The sequence below is a fragment of the Camarhynchus parvulus genome, chromosome 24 (assembly GCF_901933205.1).
Source record: "Camarhynchus parvulus chromosome 24, STF_HiC, whole genome shotgun sequence".
NCBI classification, from domain to species: Eukaryota; Metazoa; Chordata; class Aves; order Passeriformes; family Thraupidae; genus Camarhynchus; species Camarhynchus parvulus.
In genome coordinates this window covers 2,750,399-2,769,885 of record NC_044594.1, presented here as the reverse complement: position 1 = coordinate 2,769,885, position 19,487 = coordinate 2,750,399, and the positions used below count along the sequence as shown (strand labels likewise).

Here is a 19,487-nt window from a genome sequence, read left to right as displayed (position 1 = left end):
CAACAGGGGAAGCTGCTCTTTAACCCCTTGTTGGCCTGTTGTTCTAAAAGCCCTTCCAATGCAGCGCTCATCCACCACCTCCCAAAATTCACTTTCCAACACATCCTTTATCCCCACAGGCTGCAGGCACCATGTGAGATAAGTACAGCAGCCAAAACCTCTTTTTTTCCCCCAAAATCAGGTGGATATAGAGCGTGCAGTTTGAAAAGAAAGTTTCTTTCTGGGAAGTTCTTTTTCTTTCCCCCACGTTGTGCACTCACAGAAAGCAAACCAGTGGAGTGAAGTGGATGCACTAAAGTACCTGAGCTCTGAATCAAGCAGAATACTGATGGAGATCTTTCCTGTGAACTCGAGCACAACAAAAGGTTGAGACAGCACCAAGCTGCAAGAAAATACTACAGCAAGCTCGAGCCACAGTTGGATAGCTAGGCCAAAGGGAGATCTGGTGGAGCAAAACACCAAAAAATTCAGGAAAAGAAAACAACAGGTCAAATTCTGCACCGAGCTGTCTCCTCCCTTATGGACCCTGGCATTGTTTAGCTTGAACAACTGACCATTCATGCCAAATCACGAGTATACCGGAGCATCAAAGGAAACATCAAGGTATTGCCCACACTGAAACACACGTCCTGAAGTCAACTGTCACCTCAAGGTCACCTGCAGTGGATGGTGGGCATGGTTCTCACATCAGGGCACTTCCTCCGGGCTAAGAAATTACCTGCTACAGAAACACAACCAAACCTCAACCAACCAACCGAAATAAAAACCTTGCAACAAACTCCTCAATGCATGTGTGTGGGTGTGTGGGGGCGTGTGGGTGTGGGCAAAAAGGCTATTTCATTCTGGGCTCCACGTAAATTTTATCCCCATCCCGGATGCCGTAGGAATGCAGCGCCCGCGAGCTGTATTTCATCTCCTCGGGACCAAAAGGAGCTTCCTGGTCCAAGTAGAAGAGCAGCATGTTGCTTGTTGACAGCTGCACCACAGTTTTTAAGTGCTTCTTCAGCTCTGCCACAGTCTGGTCGAGGCGGATGGACATCTCCTCCACCTTGTCCTGGAAGTGAACCTCCACCTTGGCGCTGCTCTGAGGCCGCAGATCCACCACTGCCAAGGGCTCCAGCTTCCCGTACTTGGTGACCAGCTCGTGATACCTGGAAAATTCAACAGGTCCTGAGTTATGGTACAGCCAGTGCACATCTCCCATGAGAAAACATTGACACTGATTCCAGCTGAAAGCCCCAGAAAGCCCAAGCACTCCAGTCACTGTCCCACAGTCCCCAGGCTGTACCATGGCACTGATGTGAGCTCAGTGTCCCACTGGGGAGAAGTGTCTTGCTGAGGAAGGTGAAATTACCACCAGCCTGAGGTGTTCAAGTTGACTGGTGTCAAAACAACTTCCTAACAACACAGTTTGGGCTCCTACAGTTTCAGAAATCCCAGCCGTGGCTGCAGTGGGATTTGGAAGAAAGAGAGGACGTCGTGCTCACAACTCTACACCTCCTGCTGCAGTGAAAACACTTCACTGAAGAGTGCCAGAACCAAGGCAGTGCTCACAAAAAGGACACAGCCTTCAGTTTAGATTCCCAGTATCTGTGGCCTCACGACTTAACTGATCATCAGACATTCCTGCTGTTTTCCAAAAGGCCAGCTAGGTCCCAAATGTTACACTCCACTGAGCACAGGATCATCAAGATCACCAAAACAAGGTGAGCTGCTGCACAGTTTGAGAGCTGATAACAAACAGGGCACTTCTTGCCAGCTGATCCTTCACACCTGCTCTAAAACAAGATGGGAACTTTACTAGCAGAGGCACACACTCCACTGTCACCTTGTCCTTGCAGCCAAGTTCTCTGAGTGCTCTTCCCAAGGTCCCTGCAATGGAAAGTCTGTGTCACCCACACCCCCCTGCTATCGCTCCCATCAGGCCAGGCTGGATCTCCCTGCCTGGCTGGGAAAGAGGAGGAATGGCAGCACAAAACACAATGGGATTGGGATGACAAAGGCTGAGAGCTGCTGAGGACAGGTAACGTTTCAGAGCCCCGGCACAGAAGGAGCTTTGTGCTCCCGATCCCAGGCGGAGCTGAATGCGATGGGCGCGGTGTCACAGCCCCGGGGCGGCCATGGGATCTGGCAGGCTGCTGACCCCAGGGAGCCCTGCTGGAGGCAGGAATGTTCCTGGAGAACAGCAGCCCCTCTGTGTGCTGGGCACTGAGGTAAGGGCCGCAAGGCACTAGGATTTCCCCAGTCCCACGTCCAAAGGCAGGAGGGTGCCCTGCTGTCACAGGCAGGGTGGTGGGAGCAGCCCCATTTATCTGGGAAAGCCATTAGTGCTGAGAGAAAACAACAGTCCCCACGTTTAACCCACCTGCAGGCAGAGCAAACACCAGCCAACGTGGCAGCAGTGGGGAGGGCTTCTCCTTCTCTGGAAGGATTCACCAGCAGCAGCATCCGATGGGAAAGAGGGAGAGAGGAATCCACCTCCTGCTGCTCCAACCCCTCAGCCCCCTTTGGGACATCCTTTAACTCTCAGCATCTCTGCTGCTGCAGACCAGCAACAACTTCTGGGCCAGCCACAATTACTGTCATGATTTATGCACTAAGAATGAACTGGGCTGGTGATGGGGAGAGGATTAAGAGGGGGACAAATTTCAGACAAGCTCAGAGAGAGAACCACCATGAGAGAGCCATGATTATCCAAATACATGCTGTAAATATGTGGTGGTCAAGCAATGCTGCCTGAAATTTTCTTGTGTTGAGGAAGGGCAGAATGAGCTTTGCACCCTCCTCCTTTGTATGTGAGCTGCAAAGAAAGTGGGGAGTGTGAGTGAGTGGCTGCCCTCAAATCAATCAGCACCAAGGCAGACCGGTACATGGATGTTTTGGACCCCAATAATAGACACCCTGGAGACTTTTCTAATCACCCCTTGCAGCCTGGCAGTCGCTGAGGCTGCTGAAGACCTGAGCCTGGCTGTAAGTGTCTGTGACACTGTGCAGATAAACAGTGGAGCAGACAAGCTGAGGGCTCATTAAAACCCCCCAGACACGAGGACGTCACTCCACAAGACAGCCAATATTGGATTGTGCACCCTGTAACCACCACATCCACAGAGATAAATTGTTCCTTCCATTTCCCTGCCTGCCTGATCCCTTCCAGCTGCAGACAGCAATGCAGCAAGCAGGGGGGTTCTGGTGACAGAGCTTATCACAGGCTGCACCTTGCCAGTCTGGAGGGGGGCTGCTCCCACTGGCGAGTTTTCCCTGCTCAAGTTGTCCTCCCTCTGCTCGAGGCAGCACTGCAATGCAGATGTCAGACCCCAGCCACAACATGTGTGTCCTGATTCGTTTCTAATTGCAAACCACTTTTGGAGCCACCCCACACCAGATTTGGGAGCGAGGAAGGGGAAGCTTTAGCAACAAACAGACACAAAATCCCTCTGCAAGAAATGCCAGCTCTGCCTTTGGACAAGGGCTGCTGGTTGTGGGTCCAGGAACTGAAACCCAGCACTGGGGACACTCTCAGCCATCTGCAGCCACACTAGAAAAGAGTCTGCAGTGGCCCCCAACCCCTCCAGGACACAACAACCCTCTCTGGCACTGCAGAAGTCTCTTGGAAACGCTGCACAGATGAAGGGATTTGGACAAAGAGGCCATTGACCATGAAAAAGGCAGCACCAGTGTTTAAAGGCTAAGAAATCTGAGGGGGAGGTAATTTTTCTAGCAGAAAGCTGGCATGTTGGTCAAAATTAGCCTGGTTTTCTAGGATGGGTGAGATGTCAGTCATCTTTTACATGAGATCCCACCTGCAAACCAACCCCAGTGGTGTGTGGTGATGTGTAACACACAGCCTGCTCCCAAAACCCATGTCCTAGGCAGCAGGAGTGCCTAAAGCTGTACCCCACTGTGTCCTTCCCATCAATATATGGATCACTGACATTCTGTCACCACCAAACACAAGAAATATGAAATGTTATGGAAATTAATCCCTTTTGGGAGCAGCACCATGAGTCCCAGTCTCCCCTTCCCTTTCCTCTCATCCTGCATTCTCTGTCTCTGCTGTTATCCCTTCCAATATTTCCTTCAATTTTTATGCTTCAAGGCCCTCCAAAATTACAAGTCAGGACTTGTCCTCAGAAAAAGGACCAGCTGTCTTGTCTCCCTGACTGCATGAGTGCCCTCTGCCTCTGAACTGACCCCAGCATGCTCTTAACAAATATTATAATCACTGACCCTATTAATATTCACACGAAATGCCATGCCCTCCTTCCCCATTCCAGCCTTCCCACCCCCTTACTGGACTGGCAAGTCACATATCCAGTGCTTTAGAAAAACAAGAGGCATTTCAGCTGAGAGTTAAGCAGAGGAAAACACTGAGCAGATGCCATTTGCACCTCTGTCATCCATGCCAGGCCAGACCTGTGACCTTCAGTATGTCCCCACCTCTGCCTGTGCCCTCAGAGTCACACACACTCCTGTCCTACCTTTTTTCAGTAAAAAAAGTCCTTTTTTTTACTGAAATAAGGCAATAAAGCCTTGCTGTCCAAAAGCATGTGAGGGTTTAGGGCAGAGGGCAGGTAAAGGCAGTGGCCTGATGCTCCATGATCCCTCCTCAGCCCATTAGATGCAGTAAGTGGATGCTGGCACAGAAAAGATACAGACTGAACAGCATCTGTCCAAGTTCATTAGTTTACCAAGATGAGCAGATCATTGGATGTACTTTTTTGGCAAAGAAAACCCATCAGACTTGTGATTTGCAGGCCTGAAAGTGAGGGGACAGCTTCCCATTGCCAGGCACATTCCACACACCAGATGGTCCCGAGGATTAGATGCCCTGGCCTGGCAGTGGAGAGCACGATGTGCCCTGGCTTTGGGCACTCCCAAACACAGGTGGATTATGAAGGGAGCTGTGGGAGAGGCCAGGAAACAGTGAAGGTCATGTCCTGAACAGCCCTGTTGTTTAATGGCACTTGACACACTTTTAAGACCAAATCTGACTCAGGAGTGACCCCACAAATCATCAGACAACACGAATACAACAATTTCAGCCCAAACAGACTGAAGGAGCCAAGGCTGGAGGAAGGTGAGGGATGGAACAGCTGGCACATATTTCCCATCACCTGGCCAGTCCCTGCTGTCCACTTTAGGCCAGAGAATTCCTACCTGAAGGGGACCTCCTCCTCGGGGAACTCCATGTAATAGCGGATGAAGAAGCGCTCCGAGTCCTCGCGCTCGCCGTCGGCCACGATGCTGCCATTGAGCTTGGTGATGGATGGCAACCTGTAGGCACACACCAAGAGCCACAGTCAGCCAGGAGGGGAGCCCAGACAGGCTCAACAACAAGGCTGGCACATCAAAGCGCCTTTAACACCATGGGAATTCCTGCCAGGAAGCTCAGGTCTTAATCCCTTTGAGAGAGTGGGAATGTTCCATGTAATTTCTCAAGAACATCCAAAATTAGGCATTTTCATTTCACCACATGTGCACAGATTTGTAGGAGCATCACAAAATCCCCTGAGAAGCAGAGCAGTCAGATTTAAGATCTTCACTTCTCTGATTTTTCCACAAAAGAAGCTCCAATCTCCCTGCATTCACACAGAACTCCATCTCCTACCAACCTCTTCCTCCGATGAGCTGTTCCCACCCAACAAATCAAGCTCCAATCTTTCTGCCTTCACACAGAACTTCATCTCCTGCCAGCCTCTTCCTCTGATCACCTTCTCCCACCCCTCCTTGCCTTGTCATGCTTCTGCTGAGCAGAACAAACCAACAGACCTGGCTATTAGCAGCTTCCTGCGTTCCTCGGTGGTGTAAGACTGCAGCAGAGGAATTCCCAGCAATTTCACTTCCTCGAGCTTCGGGAAAGAATTTAACTTGTCAATGTCTTCCCAGCAATGCAGACCTGCTCAGGAGGAAAGATTTGTGTTAACAAACACAGAAAACACATCATGGATCCAAGATAATCAGACACAGCCAAAGAACATATGTGACAGGAGAGTGTCACTGCTGCTCCTTTGAGAAGTTGGCTTTTTGCTCACCATGTGCTGCTAGAAACAAGACAGAGGAGCTGAAATTCTCTTGTGTTGTTTCCAAGTGTATAAGGATGCTCTCCATGGCTTTTTTATGGACCACTCAGCCTTTGGCCTCACTGCTGGGGCTGACCAGCATCACTGATGTGTCTATAAAGGGATGCTGCCTTCAGTGTGGTAAAGTCACCAGCACTTCTTTCATTCCAGGCATCACTAAACAGCCATCAAATGGCTTTACCTCACATACACAACCACCCTGGGTCCCATTTCTGCTCATAACCCAATGGTGAAACAGCCCCAGAAGCCATCCAGCCTTTAATGAAAAAGGTTTAACTCGTTTTCAGCCCCCTCAGGACCTGACATTTGGGATAACAAAGCAAGCAGGGACGGCAAAATAAAACAAAGCTGAGGATTGAGCACAGCAGAGCCATGATTGTGTGGTAAGATAACAACTCATCTCAGAGTCCACGCCTGCCAGAACTTCAGAGTGCAGCAGCTTTCTCTAAAACCCCCAAAAAGTTTTAACAACCTCCTTGGGATTCCTGTTTGACTTTCAGCTCCCAAAACATCAAAATGCAACGCAGAGCCCACACTTCTTAAGCACCTGGCATCAAAACTGCAAAACTACTTACCAGAAGAGCACGTGTTCCTCGGTGAGACAGTGCTTTCAAATGCAGCTTAACAGGCTTTTCCTCCTCTAGTTAAGCTTTTATTACAGGGATTCCTTGATGCTTACATTGTAGGGCATGTTAATAAAGTCCCTTCAACCTGCCTGACACTTCAGCAGCACTTGCACAGCATATAAAGCTGTAAAGAACAAAAGCTGCTGGTGCATGAAGCACTCCTGCAGATGAATTTCTGGTGTATGTGTCATCCACAAACACATCACAGCCCCCACGAGCTGCCCTGCAGCTCCTTCTCTCCCAGCACAGGGTGCTCTTCCCAATATTCCAACTGCTCATTCTCTTTCTGGAGCGTTGGCTGAAAATTCTCTGGGGCTGGAGTGTAAAAGCAGCTGCCAGCATCACTTGTGAGGCTGGAACGACTGAGCACAGATTCTGCTGGGGGATGCCTGATCCACACTGCATACCTGCACATGCCCCCATTTTACCTGAGATAAAACAGGGAATAAAGGGAAAATGGGATTCTTTCATCCCCTCCACTGCCAGACATTTATTTATCCTTCCCCAGCCAGGGAACCTGAGGCAGGGATGGGAAACAGAGGGAAACTACCAACATAAAAAACCTTTCCAGCTCATTTGGATTAACTGGTCCACACTGCTCTGACTCATCCTTTGATAATGACTGAGTGCCCAAAGCAGCAGGAAAATCCCACAGATGGGCAAGTCCATTGCTTTTCATACAGAGGAGAGACTCTGATGAACCAACCAAACCCATCCCAGCTTCCAGGCTCTCACCTGACTTGTGCAAGTTGATGGATCTTAGGTTGGGGAAGAGCCTTGCCAGGGAATCTTCTGACTCTTCAATGGTGGTGAGGTTGTTGTTAGCCAGGATAAGTGTGTCCAGTGATGGAAACATAATTCCCAACTTTCGAATTTCAGTCCAGTCTTGAAGGTTGTTGTCAGTTATGTGGAGTAGTTTGAGAGACTGACAGCAAACTGGAGAACAAGACACTGTTTCGTAGTCATTAAGGCACAGGAAGAGCTCCTCCAAGCTGCACAGGGCAGAAAGGATCACATCATCAATTTTATGGGATTTGAACACAACTTTCTGTAATAGCTCTGAGAACCTCACTGCAGAGAAGGCCTTTGAGCACTCCACAAGGAGTGTTTCAACTACATCCCTGCTCCCATCTATATTTTCAGAGATTAAAAAAACCCTTTAAATGCTCCCCGAGTCTCTCCCAGTATTGTGTAACAGATTGGTTGGGGTTGTCTTCTGCTTCTGTGCCCAACAAGCCACCAACCCAGCTCCAACAGTGGCTGGGACCTGCTCTCAGTGCTCTCAGCTTAATTTAAAATGGGATTTTGATACAACACTGATGATGATTTTTTCCCCCACATCACTGCCAAAGATTCCCATTAAAGAAAGAACAGATCCCATTGAAGAAAGAACTGGTCCCACTCAGCTTTCAGACAACTGAACTCTCACAATCCCAGAGAAGTGTAGGTTGGCCATGCAGGACATTCTGTTTTTATCATCTCTGCTCACAAAGCCACACAGAGAGGGATCTGTCATCAAAACAAAGCCACTGAGGACATCCACGGGAGCAGAATGCCAAGGTGGCCTGTGACCAAACCACAGAAACCAACACTTTAGCACAGAAAAGCAGGATGAAATATTCCTTGACAAGTGGCCAGACCCTCAGAGTACCTCCCATTTAACAGGTATGTCCTGCACCATTCACTGCACAGTGACTCAGAGGGAAGTGTGACCCTCCTACATTTTTGGGCTGATTATCCATCTCTGGTATTTAGGTTTGGAGGAGGAGAAGGCCTGGGCTTTGCAGCACCACCCAAGTTTGGATTTTGGGACAATGTAAAGTGCTCAGCTGGAGATCCCAAACTCCCAAAGGAAAACATCCCTTTTTCTCTCCTGATGTTTTATCCTCACAGCCCCCTCAGCCCTCACCACATGACCCCATAACCCAGCCTTGACCAGAGTGCAGTGAGCCCCCAGATTGCCAGGCTTACTCAGGTAATTCCTGCAGGATGGTGTGCACTGTTTCCCAGGAAGCTTTGCTGTTGTTGAGCACAAGTTTGCGGACGCCAGCGAAAGACCCAGCGCAACTTCTCTCTAAAACGGACAAACTGAGAGGGTTGGAACTCAGGTTTAGAAACTCCAAGTGGGGGACGTTGGACACAATTTTACTGACCTAAGTGGGGAGGGAAGAAAAAAAAAAAAAACAGAAAGAAAGAAATGTGTATCAGGCAGTAATCAGACCTCTGGCAAGAATATCCCACCTCCTCAAAGGGGCCCTGTGGAATCATCACAAAGCAATGATATGGGGGAAAACATAGGGATATCTACCTGTAATTCATACTCCAGCCATTCCTGATCTAGATGGATTGGTTAATTGCTCATTCTCCTCAAGAGTTCATTTAATTACACTCTAGGAGCAGCTTGATAAGAGAAAGGCAGTCCCTTGGGAGAGGTCATAAATCCACCTCAAGCCCAAGGCTGAGCAGCTGCACGTTCCTGGAGCCAGCCCTTGCTCACAGGGGGCCTTGAACACTTCTCCTGCCTCCATGGATAACACTGAGAACCTTTCCAGCTCCCCACAGAGCTCAGCCAATCCCCAATTCCCTCCTTGACTGGGGAACTGAGTGGGAAGAAGCTTCCAACACCAGCAGGAATCAATGCAGAAAATAATTGTGAGTCAGAACAGCTGGCTGGAAATCTCCACAAAGCTCCACAAAGATTTGAGATGGGCAGAGGTGGGCAGACCATGGCACACAGAGGTCAATAAATGGCCCAGTTGCTGGCAAAGGGGGATTTTCTCATGAACTCAGGTGTGTAATGAGTGTGCCTCACTCCACGCCTCCTTCGGGTGATGTCGTGGTTTGGGTGCTGCACCTCAGGAATTAAGAAGGCAAATTGGATGACATCAGTCCACCAAAACCACAGGATGTTCAAAAAAATGGCTTATGATGGATGATTGGAAGAAGGGGTTTTTTTTTTCAGTATTATACTAAAATAAGGAAAGGAGGCATTTAAGTTCTTAGTGGGTATAAAAAGCTGTTGTATAAGAACAGTGATGATGCTCCTCCTGCCTGCTGAGACCAGGGCAGGCAGAAATTGGCTGAAATTGCAGCACAGGAGACTTAAATTACACAGTTTAGCCTATGAGGTTATTAGCTAAGCATGGGAACAGGCTACCCAGGGATCTGGAATCCCCAGCACGGGCAGGTTTTAGGGGTGGGGAGATATTTATCTGGTGTGGATGGGCTGTGAAAACTGAATCCTGTCTCAGAGGAAGGGGCCAGCACACACAGAAGCCTTTCAGTTCCAGGGCAGCCTGAACACAGAGCAGGGTGTGAGATGTGCAGCCTGGGAGGGAGCAGTGTATGACCAGAGATGAGCTCAGCCCCACTGAGCTGGGACACTGCAAACACTGCATTCCCTCCCTGCTTAAAGCCATGACAATCTGATGGCACAAAAGCCCATGATATCCTGGTTTTTTTCCACGTTATTTCCAACAATAAACACTAACATAAAAGGACATCATAATCCAGTGAGGAACTTAATGACACTTGAATGGATTGAGATTGTTTCACTCCTGTTACATTGCATTTATTGAGCATTATTTCACCCAAGCACTTCAAAGGGTTTTACAACAGCATTTAGCATTAATTAATGAGGCTGCAGAAATACCCTTTGTGGTAAATATTATTAAATCTGTTCTGCAGATAAGGCAACAAATGTGGAGAGGGAATAAATACCTTGCCCACCATCACAGTGGCAAAGCTGGGAATCAACTGCCACTCTGTTAATAACTAAACTGCTCATTAACTTCTTGGTGCTAGAAATGCCAGTTCCAGTGCTTTGCATGATGAAGAAAATACAGATTTTTCACCCAGGGGCCAAGACTGTAAGTCACAAAGTACAGGAGTGAAGTGCCACACTGGATTAATTTCATCACATGTATTGCTCAGCTGCTGTCAAAGTAAATAAACATCACCTTCAGAGATGAGAAAGGAGCCACCAAAATGGAACTCTCATCAATGCAACGCATCTGCAGTCAGTAATAGCTGTGAAAGGCACCCAGTGAGGTGCCCATCACCATTTTACCTCGTGCCAGTCTTCCAGTTTGTTGTCAGAGAGGTCGAGCTCGAAGACGTGGGCGCAGAAGGCGGCGATCTCGTTCTCGTCCCCGGCACAGGTGATGCCACAGCTGTTGAGCACCAGCACACTGGGCAGGTTCAGGCGGTCTGGCACAGGGAAAAACAGAAGCTGCCTCTGCTCAGCACTGCCTTGGAGTTACAGGCCCCAGCCCCAAGCATGGATGTTACAGCCAGCAAGAGAAATCCACCAGTAATGTCAGAATTTGCACCGGTTTCAGGTTAAACACGGATTTTGTAGCTGACGCCGCCCTGAAGCCTTGGTTGTGAACATCAAGTACCACTCCTATCAGGGCTCTTCAGTTCTTCCATGTATTTCTGTGCATTTCAGGCCTGTCTTTGTCATTTATGGCTCGTCTCCTATCAGTCCTTGCCACAACTTGTGCTGTTCCCCAGCAGCTGCTGCTGCAGATAGGACACAGGACTAGGGGAGCGCCAGCTGCACAGTCAGACTCCCTTATCCTCTTGCCCTGAGCCCACTTGGGCGTAGTGACAGTCAGGAGGTATTTAAACATTTCTTAGAAGGTATTTAAACATTTCTTAGGAGGTATTTAAACATTTCCTTTCTAAGCTTTCCCTTCTCAAGGTTCAATGTAGAGCATTCAGTAGTCATTCAAAAATTCAGGTCTCTGCTCTGCCTTTCCATTTCTGCTTTGGTTTTGTTCCAGCTCCTCCTCAGATAGGTGAATGTATTCAAAGCATCAACCAAGGACTTGGACCTCAATCACAGCCTGCTGTGCTAAGGCTAAAGCATGGCAAAAAGCTGGGGGTTTGTAAGAGGAAACAATTTCCACACAAGAAATCCACGTTGAGGCAAGGCAAGCAAACAGTCTTACACTCCTCCATGTACAACATGGCCTTCCCACCAGCCTGGAGCAGGAAAATCCATTAAAATCTAACCACAAGCTTTTTCCTAAATAGGTGGCCCCCTTTCTCCTTAACATTTGACAGCTGCACGACTGGAAAGGGATTCTAGCAGCAAACAATTACCTGGAGTCAACTGGGTTTCCAAGTTTTCTAGGAAGGGATTCTAGCAGCAACCAATTGCCTGGAGTCAACTGGGTTTCCAGGTTTTCTAGGAAGGGATTCTAGCAGCAACCAATTGCCTGGAGTCAACTGGGTTTCCAGGTTTTTTGGCTCAGAAGAGCCTGGTTTCTTTAAAGGATATTGTGGCACTTTGAAAGTTACTAATGCAGTATTTGTAAGTCATGTCTCATTTTAAGATGTCGCCTCTTTTCAGCACCTCAACAGCTCAGGTGAGCAGGAGAGAGGTAAATTTACCTGCAGAGAGGGCATTGAATGAACATTCCATGGTGCCATTTTTGTTCATTTTCAGAGTGTTTTATCCTCAGCTGAACTCAGGCCCTTTTTTCTCCTCTGTCAAACCCAGTTATTGGAAACTTCATCCAGCTGATTTCCATGGCTGTTTTCCCCTTTGGGGCTGGTTCTGACACAAATTGACCTGATAGAAGTTTGGATCACTCCTACAGATCATGATGGACAGGATGTGTGACACAAAGAAGGGGCAGCCCTGATGGGATCAACGTGAATCTCAGACCCATCTGTGCAAACCAAGAATTAAATACCAACATCAGAGCATGAGGGAAAACTAAAAGGTGTCACATGGATCTAGTTCAGAGGAGATGGTGACACAGATTCTGCAGTCTGGGAGGCTCAAGGACATCCCTGAGCAGCACAGAGCTTCAGACACACATCTGGCTAAATTCCCTGGAGGCAGCAAGGTCAGGAGCACAGGAGAGGGGAATTCTCCACTAGGTCACAAAGCATTTGGTGCCTTAAGATGACAAAGAACACTGCAAGTTCAAATGAGGCGCTTGGCACAAAAGCAGAGATTCAACAACTCATCACTCTGCCTGAAATATGTCCCCTCCTGTCCCTGCAGGCATCAAAGCAAGCTGGTGGCATGGGAGCCAACCTCAAATTTAGATATTTGATGTATTTTTAAGCCACCTCTGCCAAAACACCTGTTGCTGCAGCCAATAATAAAATAGGATCAGTGGCCTGAAGGAAAGCTCCACGGAGTGCTGAACCCTCAAAACACAGACTGCACAAGGCCTTAGGTTCATCTTCCCCTCACAGGGCTGGAACCTGGTGATCCTGAAGGTCCCTTCCAACCCAAACAATTCTATTCTGTTCTCTAATTCTGATTCTGTCATGTTGTAGAGAAATTTGGTTTTTTACAGCAACCAGTTCAGTCACTTTCTCCCTTTGTCCAGTCTCTCAATTCTCCAGTAAAACACCACATTGTGATGGGCAATTCAAGGTGATTCCTCTTTCAGCTGATTCCTCCCAGCACCCCCCAGATGCTCAGAAAGATCAGAATTTACCTTTCATAGGTGAGCCCTGTGGGGTGGCTGGGACGTGCACCCCCATGCCAGGCCCACGGCGGTAGGGGAAGTTCTCAGGGCTGTATTTCTCACACAGAACTTGCATGAAACTCCTTCCACTGGGCTGGTCCATGCTCCCTTCTTGGACTTCTGGTTAAAAAGGAGAAAAATAGAGCACATGAGCAGTCACCAAGTTATAATCATTTCTAATAGTGGTGCTCGAGAACAAGCAGATGGGTCAGAGGTTTTATTTATGAGCTCCAGATCATCTGACAGGTCCTGTTTCAAATTCAAGATTAAAGTAAAACATTACTTGAAAAGAACAGAGTCAGATTTGGTGCTGTACAGACACAGCATTACAGGCCAAGCCTCCTTACCCCACGTGCTCTTCCAGGACAATTCCAGGCTGCAAAAGGTGACTTCTGTACTTGTCCCTTGTGCCCCTCCCACGAGGACTGTGAGAAATCCACAGCTACTCCCAAACACCTTTCCAGGAGCAAACAGCTGTTTGTGAGCAGGAGATCGCTCCAACAGCTGTTTGCCAACTTCCCCTTTCTGCTGTGTCACCAAACACCGTCTGGCCAGGCCCAAAGGCAATTTCTGCCAATTCCATTCTGCAGCTGCCTAATGTATCTGGGAGATAATAACTGTGCCCTTGGTATCTGGGCATGGCACAGAGCAGCACAGGAAGGAGGCCTGGCCCCATCACAGGCAGCTGAGCTGCCTGCAGAGATACTGAGAGTCGGCTGGGAGTGGTTTTGGCACCAGGACCCCCCCAAGGCCAGGGCTCTGCCCTGCCCAGGTGGGACTCAGCCCCTCTCTCTGCCCTGTTTTCCTGTGCATTTGAAGGGTTTGTAACACAGGAGCAGAGCTGGGCTCATGAATTGTTGTTTCCAGAGGTCTCCTAGTCCTGCTACCCATCACAGACACAGCATCACAATCCTGAACGTGCAGGAACCAGTGCAGGTTTCCTACACTGCACAATTACTCATAGGGCAGCTTTTCCACTAATTACTGCAAAATCACATTTGTAAACCTCAGACTTGGGCCATGTTGCTAATCTTGAATTCAAGTTTCTGCCTATCTATTTCCCTTAGACTTGTTACAGGCAAGGATATAAAATTCTAAACAAAACTGATTTCACTAAGGTTCCTTTTGCTGAGAATCACCTGCTTGACAAGTTCCACCTCACTTCTTCATGACCAGACTACCTAAAACCCACCAACCAAAAGGATTTCAGTACAATAAGCAGCAATTGACTGAAGTATGTCATCATTTTTATATTATATATAAAGTTTAAATGTCACAAATAGTACTTACAGGATTAGTCTTTAAAAATCCCCCAGAAATCACAATTTTCATCTCTCAACAGCTTGGTTGATTCATAACTCAAACTTGACTCATGTCACTACTCTATCTAGAATCAAAAAAAAAATCCTCAGACTGGAGTTTGATGGGAACAAGGCTTTTAGTCTTAGGCTAAACCATTCCACATGGTACAGGAACAATGTTTAGGCTGAAAGGCCTCGTTCCAGAGTGGTTTGGGAGCTCAGCACCATCCACAGACAGACAGAGCTTTCCAAACACCCATTCAGAACTCCTGGTCTGGAAATTCTGGAACTCCCACGTGCATAAAGCCCTCTGTCCTCCACGTGGCTTTTCCATCCATGTTTATCTGCTGAACAAACATCAGCTGGAAATTCCACAGGAGAAACTCACCTTAGAGGCAAAAAATGCTGTTTTCAGCTCCAGTGTGAGAGCAATCCAGAACTGAGAAGAAAAACTTCTGACATTTACATCCAACAGCTTTGAACCCCCAACATTTTCTTCCTCAAGCTCTACTTTTGAAAACCAGTGCCACCGTGAGATGACAAAAATGTTGTGGGGTGGGCAGTCACCTTTCCCAGCTCCCCTCCCATGGGATTCCACATTCCCTGTAATCATCTCTCACTCCTGTGGCTTCTCTGAATCCCCACAATTGCCTGGGAGCGAGGAGCAGCAGGATGTGCAGGGGGAGTGACAGGTTCCAAGGGAATGCTGGCAGCACCAGGGCAGCACAGGGTGACCTGCAAGGTGTGCACGTTTCTGAGTGTGGCCCTGCTGACAGCACCAGGGACAATTCAGGGCTCAAAATAACTCTGGGTTTTCTAAATGACAGCACAGAGTGCAAATGAGGCACTTGGGCTTTGAGAGGTGGCAACAAAGAGCCTTTGTTGTTATGTTGAAGTGCTCTGCTGCAGGGCTGTGGCTCCAGTGAGGAAGGACAGAGAATCCCAGAATTCTGAATCCCAGAATCCCAGGTTTGGGTTGGAAGGGATTTTAAAAATCATCTCGTTCCAATCCCCTATTCCAACACCTTCCACCATCCCAGGCTGCTCCAAGCCCCATCCAGCCTGGCCTTGGACACTCCCAGGGATCCAGGGGCAGCCACAGCTGCTCTGGCACCTGTGCCAGGGCCTGCCCACCCTCACAGGGAGGGATTTCACCCCAAAATCCAGCCTAAAGCCACTCTCTGACACTTTGAAGACATTCCCCCATGTCCTGTCACTCCAGGCCCTTGGGAGGTCCCTCTCCATCTGTCTCCCTGCAAGCACTGGAAAATGACAATGAGGTCACCCCAAAGCTTCTCTTCTCCAGGTAAACAACCCCAAATCTCCCAGTATTTCCTCCCAGCAGAGCTGTTCCACCCCTCTGATCCCCTGGACTCTCCCAGCAGCTCCACATCCTTCCCCTGCTGGGATTCCCAAGCTGGAAGCAGCACTGGGAAGGGTCTGGGAAGAGGGGCACGACCCTGACTTGAGATTGATTCCAGGGAAACCGTGCGTGCTGCTGCAGCTGGTGGGTGAAAAGAAAACACTGAAAGCAGCATGGAAAACATTTCCAGCTGATGGGTGAAAAGAAAACATTGAAAGCAGCATGGAAAACATTTCCAGCTGATGGGTGAAAAGAAAACATTGAAAGCAGCATGGAAAACGTTTCCAGCTGATGGAAATGCTTTTCCCACAGCTGCTTGCCCAGGGTTAAACAGGACATGGGAACTGGGAGAACTGGGATCAGCTCATCCTTCCTGCTGCCTGGCTGTGCAGGGGATGCCAACAGTGATGCCTCACACCCCGCTGACATGTGTGAGGTGACAGAGCCACCAAATCCCAGTTATTTTCATATTTTTAGAGCTGGACCTGATTAAACTTAGCAGGCAAAACATCCTCAATATCTGAAAATAATCTCATCCCAAGCCTTCCCTCTTAATGCAGCACAAATTAATGTCACCCACAAATGTCACTGAAACCAGCATGGAAAACGTTTCCATCCCCTGTGCCCTGAGCCTCCCAGGAGAAGCAGAGACCCTTCAGGAGGATGACATCATTAATGGCATGCTAATGAAATTCCAGTGCCACTCCAACGCCTCGGGGGCACATCCTGAACAGTCACACAGCAAACACACCCCGATGTGTTTGTGCACACAAAACAAAGCCTCAGGAAGGGATGAATGGCACAAACATCCGCCTGCAAGGAGCTGCAACGTCCTTCTCCCGAGACATGATTCAGGGAAATTATTTTTGAGATGATCTCCAGAGGCAGAGGAGTGAATCACACAATGGTTTGGGGTGGAAGGGGCCTTGACGATGGTGCAGCTCTGCCCTGTGTGCCGTGGGCAGGAGATCCCAGCAGGATTTCCCAGGGATTGCAGCAGGGAGCCAGCAGGACAAGGCACCCAGGCCACTGTGCCCGTGCCCCAGCAAACCCAGCAGGGCTGTTTGCCCCCAGCACTGCGCTGAGGAGCACACAGGGGACACCAGGACTGTCCCTTGTCCCGCTGCTGGCCCGGCTGTGCCCGTGTCCCATTGCAGCAGTGACAATTCCCTGTGGGACATCCCCGGCCCTGCTGCTGGGCCTGGGGCAGGATGAACCCGCAGCTGCCCCTGCCAGCTCGGGACCCCGAGGGCTCTCCCTGCCCTCACACGGCCTGTCACTGTCACTGTCCCTGTCCCTGTCACCGTCCCTGTCCCCTCACACGGCCTGTCGCTGTCCCTGTCCCTAACCCTCATACAGCCTGTCCCTATCACTGTCCCTGTCACCGTCCCTGTCCCCTCACACGGCCTGTCACTGTCACTGTCCCTGTCCCTGTCCCTGTCCCTGTCCCTGTTCCTGTCCACATCCCTCACACGGCCTGTCCCTCTCCCTGTCCCCTCACACGGCCTGTGCCTCTCCCTGTCCCCTCACACGGCCTGTCCCTGTCCCTGTCGCTGCCCCCGTCCCCTCACACAGCCTGTCCCTCTGTCACTGTCCCTGTCCCTGTCCCCGTCCCCTCAGACTGTCGCTGTCGCTGTCACTGTCACCGTCCCCGTCCCCTCACACGGCCTGGGGCTGGCCCCGGCTGACAGCGGCCTCCGCGCTCTCGCACCGCGCGGCTGTCGGGGCCGGGCCCGTTGTGTTCCGGGGCGGCTCAGGCGGTGCCGGGGGTGCCCCGCTGTCCCCTGTCCCGTGTCCCGTCCCCGCTGTCCCTCTGTCCCCAGCCCCGCTCACCCAGGCCCGGCCGCCGCGTCCCGCATCGACCCGGAAGCAGCTCCAAACATCACGTGGCGCCGCGCGCGGTCACGTGGCGGGGCGCGCCCCCCGTTGCCGCGGAGACGGCGACGCCGATGACGTCATCCTTGTCCCCAAGGAGGGTTCCCTTGGGACGCTACGGGAAAAGCGATGGCAGCGACCCAGGGAGGGGATCCCGACCCTCTGCTGGGCCCGGAGGCGCCTCGGGAGCGCTGGGGACAGCCGTGGGCTCCTCTGCACGGCGGGGACAGCGACATCGCGGAGCGGGGCAGGGAGGGTGACAGAGATGGAGGGACGGGAGCACCTCCCTGACCGGGAATTTGGGCTCAGAAGGGAGCTCACCTCTGTCTGGCAGTGCCCGCAGGGAGGGCTCTGAGCAGGGCCCAGGCTCTGCTCCACAGTCCCAGCAATGGCACAAGGGGGATGGGCAGGGACTGAGCCCAGAAAGTTCCATCTGGAGTGGAGGAAGAACTTTATCATTCAGGGACCAAGGGACCCTCATGGAGGGATTCCCAAACCACCTGGACACAGCCCTGTGCCTTGGCATGACCCTGCTGGAGCAGGGAGGACCGGGTGACCCCCTGAGGTCCTTGCCCTGGCCCAGTCTGTGATTGTGTGGTGCCACACAGAGCTGGTGCCACGATCCCTGCAGGGCCAGGGCCAGTTTTGGGCACAGGAGTTCCCTCAGGGTGGCACCCCCTTGCCTCCAGGGTCCTGCTGGAAAGATACATAAAATTACATAAAACCTGCCAACAGATACATAAAATTACCTAAAACCAGGTACATAAAATCACCTAAAACCTGCCAAGCCATAGCCACATAAAATCACCTAAAACCTGCCAAGCCGTAGCCCCTGCATGGCCAGCATGTGAAACCCAGCAGCACTGGCTGTGTTGGTCCTGCAGCAGCTGCACCCTTTGCTGGCAGTGCCCCCCCTGCTCCTTACCAGGTCCCCCCTTCTCTCCTGTTCTCTCAGTGCTGGCACCTCCATTCCTGCAGTGCCCAAGGACAGGATTAGAGAATTGATTTGGGTTGGAAGGGACCTTAAATCTCATCCCATGGATGGCCAGGGATGCCTTCCACTAGGCCAGGCTGCTCTGGGTGACAAATCCTGCTGAGAGTGAGGACAAATCCGCCCAGCCTGGCTCCCCAGCTCCATCCTGGCATGATGGGGAGCAGAAACTGCCTGGCACACGGCCTGTCCTGCCTGGCAAGGGCAGGGAGCTGGAGCAGAGCTGCTCCAGGCATGGCTGAGTGGCTGCAGAGCATCTCCTGGGCTGTAACAGCATCGGGACAGCTCTGTGCTGTGCCCACACCCTCCAGGGCACAATGGCAGCATTGTGGGGGCACAGCACAACACAGGGGGGGCCTTAACTCCTGCTCTGCCAGGCATTCCCTGCCTCACTGGCACCCACACAGCTCCTCCGGGCTGAGGAGGCGACCCTGGCATGCCCAGAGCTGAACCTGAGGGTTCCTCAGCAGAAAATCTCCCTCCCATCCCAAAGGAGACCACTGCCAGCACAAAATGAGCCATCAGCACATCACATCTACCCCAGCTCCAAACTGAAAACTGTAATAGGCTTAGTCATAGAATCTAATGAGCTAATCAGAGGTGCCCAAACCTATTACCAGCAGTAAAAAAAAACCAAAAAAACCCACAGCTGCACTCTCTGCCATGCTTTCTCTCCTCTCCTCTCCTCTCCTCCTCTCCTCCTCTCCTCCTCTCCTCTCCTCTCCTCTCCTCTCCTCTCCTCTCTCCTCTTCTC

At 50.5% G+C, this 19,487-nt stretch overlaps 1 protein-coding gene across 2 annotated transcripts; it reads right to left on the bottom strand.

Moving 5' to 3' along the window:
- Positions 1–832: 832 nt before the first annotated feature.
- Positions 833–17,735, bottom strand: TBCEL (tubulin folding cofactor E like). Of its 2 annotated transcripts, none has more exons than XM_030964909.1 (8): positions 17,701–17,735; positions 13,174–13,320; positions 10,776–10,915; positions 8,678–8,859; positions 7,442–7,698; positions 5,770–5,896; positions 5,158–5,274; positions 833–1,151 (listed from the first exon to the last, which is right to left on the bottom strand). In XM_030964909.1, exons 2-8 carry the CDS (start codon positions 13,304–13,306, stop codon positions 833–835), a joined length of 1,275 nt encoding a protein of 424 aa, XP_030820769.1. In that variant the 5' UTR covers positions 13,307–13,320; positions 17,701–17,735. The 2 variants fall into 2 exon arrangements, with proteins under 2 accessions (XP_030820769.1, XP_030820768.1); XM_030964908.1 differs by having other exon boundaries at positions 13,174–13,323; positions 17,701–17,726.
- Between the last annotated feature and the right edge of the window lie 1,752 nt (positions 17,736–19,487).